The sequence below is a fragment of the Gymnoscopelus microlampas genome, assembly GCF_963454915.1.
Source record: "Gymnoscopelus microlampas genome assembly, chromosome: 4".
NCBI lineage: Eukaryota > Metazoa > Chordata > Actinopteri > Myctophiformes > Myctophidae > Gymnoscopelus > Gymnoscopelus microlampas.
The window spans coordinates 5581291-5586217 of NC_139941.1; the positions used below are offsets into that span (position 1 = coordinate 5581291).

Below are 4927 nucleotides of genomic sequence, written 5' to 3' on the forward strand. Positions count from 1 at the left end.
CCATATCACCCACCACATCCCTATTTCCACCCCATTACATACCAAGCAGCTGCTACCTTAGAGACCCTCCATATCCACCACCAGCTTTCAGTAATAAAATGTTTTATATCCACTACTAACGTTACTGCTGAACATGAAATATGGATAACATGCTAATTTCAAGCAAATTTACATTGATGTCTAGTGGTGATATGTTGATTAATGTGAGAGAAATAATAAAATACATTCATTAATTAAATAAAGAATTTGCTGTTCACTTCAGAAGTGCCTCCATATAACTATTGATTTATTTATTTTTATGTTTGGAGTCTGGTGTTCCACCATCTTTAGACCTTAGTTTAGGTATTCTTTACTTAATTCTCTCAAATGTATTTCTGTGTGTGATTTCCTGTGATTTCTGTGTGCAGCAATCACACACAGGTGTGACTGCAGGCAGAGCCATGCAGTCATGCCTTATATGGGGATTGGTGGGGCGGCAAATCGAGGGATAAAAAATATTTAGAAAATGGGAAATACTCCAGTAAAGTAAAAATTCCTCAAAAGTGTACTTAAGTACAATACTTAAGTGCACTTGTTTACTTTACACCACTGCTATCCTGCCCTGCGCTGTCATCAAACAGCAGTTAGGATCTATTCTAATCAGAAACCGTGGATCGCAGCGGCGACGTGGAAACGTGCAGCGTGACGCACGCGGCCCTGAACAGCGCCATCAGGAAGGCGAAAAAGGCCTACAATGCAAAGATGGAAGACCAAGCGTTAATTACGGGTAAGTTATGAGCAAGTGTTACCACAATATTTGCATCTGAGATGTAGTGGAGTAGAAGTAAAAGTACAGAAAATGGGAAATACTCCAGTAAAGTAAAAAATCCTCAAAAGTGTACTTAAGTACAATACTTGTGTAAATGTACTTGCTTACTTTACACCACTGCTACCCTGCCCTGCGCTGTCATCGTTGCCTAGTTTTTTACCAGACTGACTGGGGGATGTTTAAGGAACGCCACTGGGAATAATATCCATGAACTCTCAGACTCAGTCACTGGCTTTATCAGTAAGTACATAGATGACATAGTTCCAAAACAGACAGTTAGGATCTATTCCAATCAGATACCGTGGATCCGGCAGCGTGGAGACGTGCAACGTGACGCGCGCGGCCCTGAACAGCGCCATCAGGAAGGCGAAAAAGGCCTATAATGCAAAGATGGAAGACCAATTCAGCAGCGGCGATATCAGGGCACGTGGCAGGCAGTACATACCTTGACGGACGGCAAAGCAAAAACCAGAAGTGAAGTGAACCCGCCTGCCTCCCTCCCCAACGAACTGCACCTACTACGGCCGGTTCGAGACCAGCTCCAACCAAGCCAAGCGGGGCCATCAGCAGCACCAGCAGAGGAGAACACTCTAACCATCTCGGAGAGAGACGTGCGCACCGCCTTCACACGGCGGGCTCCAGGTAAACAATGAACCTAGCATCTTTCTACAGTAAATAACATGCTATCTACTTATCGTTGTGGTCAAGAAAACAAACCAACAAAAACAAGAGAACAAATGACCAAGCTATGTCTGCATGGTAGCAATATCTTGGTCAGTCGCTTGCATCAATGGAGACAGAAGGTGGCGGCAAGGCTGGTGTAAGATTAGAGTTCTCCTTGAGTTGCACGCCAGTTGCATTGCCCTGGTCTAAACTACGTGAGAGACTTGACCTCAAATCATACACACTCACTCTCACCATCCACACGCTACTTCCTGTTCACACGCATACATAAACCCATTTACACACACACGCAGGCATGCACGCACATACACACACACACACACACACACACACACACACACACACACACACACACACACACACACACACACACACACACACACACACACACACACACGCGCGCGCCCACACACCACACACACACACACACACACACACACACACACACACACACACACACACACACACACACACACACACACACACACACACACACCACAAAAAGAGAAAAAGATGCATACATAAACCCATTTACACACACACACACACACACACACACACACACCACAAAGAGAGAAAAAGAGAAAGGGAAAGAGAAAGAGAAATTGACCAGATAAGAGAACAGACCAGGTGCGTGCCCTCATCACTTCTCTCTCATCTGTGGCTCTGCTTCCATCTCTGTCTGCTTCATACAAAGTAGCCTTGGAATGTGTATTTGATTTGAAGCAGTGTCACAGCCTGGTGTTGTGTTCTACTGACAATGTTTTGACGGGATGTAGAACTCCCTCTCTGGACTATTTTTTGGAGAGTGTGATTTGCTAAGACAAAAACAATGGAGAACATCTACTTCAACGAGAAACCCCCCGAGAACAGAAGCAAAAAGAAGACGAGACGATGGACAGTGAATAATGACGTGATAATGACATCCCACAGTAGTCCCGCTCCAAACTCAGCAGGAGTTAAAGGTAACTCAGGTCATTTACATTTGTGGGGTTATGTGTGGTAGCCTACTCTATATACCAGTGGTTCCAAAACCTTTTAGCTTGAGACCCAAAAGAGAAATAAAAAAAAAATAAAAAATCTCCCAGGGACCCAAACTAGTGAAAATTGCAGATCTACAAGCTCACAACACATCACGGTGCGACACGTTGTGAGCTTGTAGCTATTTTCATTAATTCTTAAAAAAGATTTAAAATTATTTTTTTTTTAAATCATTACAAAAATTGTAGGAAAAATATTTGGAAAAACGAAACAAAACAAAAAAAGATTAAAAAAACAACAACTTTTAAACCATTACAAAAATTGTAGGACACAGAAAAAAGGGGCATTCACCCTAACCCATAAAAATTGTTCCGCGGTCCGAAAATGGTTCCCGACCCAGCGTTTGGGAAACAGTTCTCTATACCCGGGGTCTTTAACGTTTTTCAGGCCAAGGACCCCATAGCTGGGAGAGAGATGAACAAAAGGGCATTGAGAACTTTTTTTTTGGTTTTGAGTGGATAGAAAATGATGTTATTTTAGAGATGTTTCTCAATAGAACCCAACCCAGACAGAAGCAACGGTGCACCCGCTGGCCGGCCGCCGCACAGGCATACATGCACCCATATTTATACATGTACCACATGCATACATGCACCCATATTTATACATGTACCCACAGGCATACATGCACCCATATTTATACATGTACCCACAGGCATACATGCACCCATATTTATACATGTACCCACATGCATACATGCACCCATATTTATACATGCACCCACATGCATACATGCACCCATATTTATACATGCACCCACATGCATACAGTACATGCACCCATATCTATACTTGCACCCACATGCATACACCTGAGCACACAGTTTAAGCATACAAATGTTTAGACTCTCCAAGTTATATACTCCACGTTGTTGTTTTTTTTTCAGGCACTGCCTTCTCTAAAGCTGTAAGATGTCTGGTGGTTCTGCTATGTTTTCTACTACTGGTTGTGATGGTGGTCCTGCTGTGTGTCCTCCTAGGTGAGTATCAAATCATTGTGATTAGACGATTACGGTATGTAATAACTGTGACATGCCTCATCAAGGAAAGGCCTACTGAAGCCACTGAGAACCACTGGTTTATGCTGCCACCAATATGAGTGGTGGCAGCATAAACCAGTGGTTCTCAGTGGTCATTCTCAGTGGAGAAGCACAATATTATTGTGCTTATGTGCAACCAGTCACCAGAGATGTGGAGCTGACCCAGTTGAAGTCTGCAAACACCAACCTGACCGATGAGAGAGACCAGCTACTGGACAAACTGAACAACCTGACCGATGAGAGAGACCAGCTACTGGACAACCTGAAAAAACATGGTAGTATCACCTCATTCATACATGTCACTTATGCCATTTTGCAATGCTGTATGATCCGTGTGACTGAAGTGCATTTACAAAAACTAAATTGGTCAGACGGCTGCAATTGATTCAGCACGCTGCTGCTGGAGTCCTTACTAGTACCAAGAAAATGGAACATATCACCGCAGGTCTTAAATTCTTACACTGGCTCCCTGTATGTCAAATAATCAATTTCAAACTAGTTGGTCTATAAAGCTTTGAATGGATTAGGACCAAAATTGCCCTGTCCTATATACACACCTTGCTGTACATTAAAACTGATTAAAACTATAGGATACCATGTAAACCAAGAACCTAGCATCCGCCTAAATAAATAACATGCTATCTGAATATATACAGCAGATGTTAAGACGGTGAATGGAGGTTGCAGGGAACACTGGAAGAAGGTTGGAAGCAGCTGTTACTACATCTCTACTGAAGAGAGGAACTGGGAGAGCAGCCGTCGGTACTGTCTGGATGTAGGAGCTGACCTGGTCATCATCAACAGCCAGGAGGAGCAGGTATGAAAGTACTGTACAGTAACTAAGTACATTTACTTGAGTACTGTACTCCTGTCCTTTAACTCAAGTAAAACATTTGACCGATCAACTTTATAACTTGTAGTTGAGTACATACCCGTGGGAACTAGGGGTGCTGGAGGTGCGTGTTTACTTTAGGCACAGGGGTGCATGAAGCTATCCTCATTGAGTGAACAGGTTGTTTACAACATGGCACAGAAACACATTTCTGATGTCTTTGGTGGGCCCAAATCAAAGAAAAGCACAGAAGCAACTAGCGTTGATACATCACCACCTGAATGTGTGAATGAAGAATCTCAGCCGTAGTCTATCAAGTTGTTGACATGAGGAAATTCATAACCATCACCCCAGAGCACAAGAGCACGTTTGGATATTACGTTTTAAGGTCATAGCTTTTATTTGATTAAACCTTTCGAGTCCTGAAGCCCAACGGTGACCCTTTAGGATAGTATTTATACATTTTGAATTATCTCTGTCCTCATAAGAGCTAGAAACCTACTTTGAAATGTGGCTCGCTGA

At 43.0% G+C, this 4927-nt stretch overlaps 1 protein-coding gene across 1 annotated transcript; it reads left to right on the plus strand.

The window, feature by feature from the left end:
• Positions 1 to 2314: 2314 nt before the first annotated feature.
• LOC311043903 (uncharacterized protein) lies at positions 2315 to 4396 on the plus strand (the record flags this gene model as incomplete). Its single annotated transcript, XM_084055327.1, has 4 exons — positions 2315 to 2457; positions 3421 to 3513; positions 3714 to 3848; positions 4230 to 4396. The coding sequence occupies exons 1-4, from the start codon at positions 2325 to 2327 to the stop codon at positions 4394 to 4396; spliced, it is 528 nt and encodes a 175-aa protein (XP_083911453.1). The 5' UTR covers positions 2315 to 2324.
• Between the last annotated feature and the right edge of the window lie 531 nt (positions 4397 to 4927).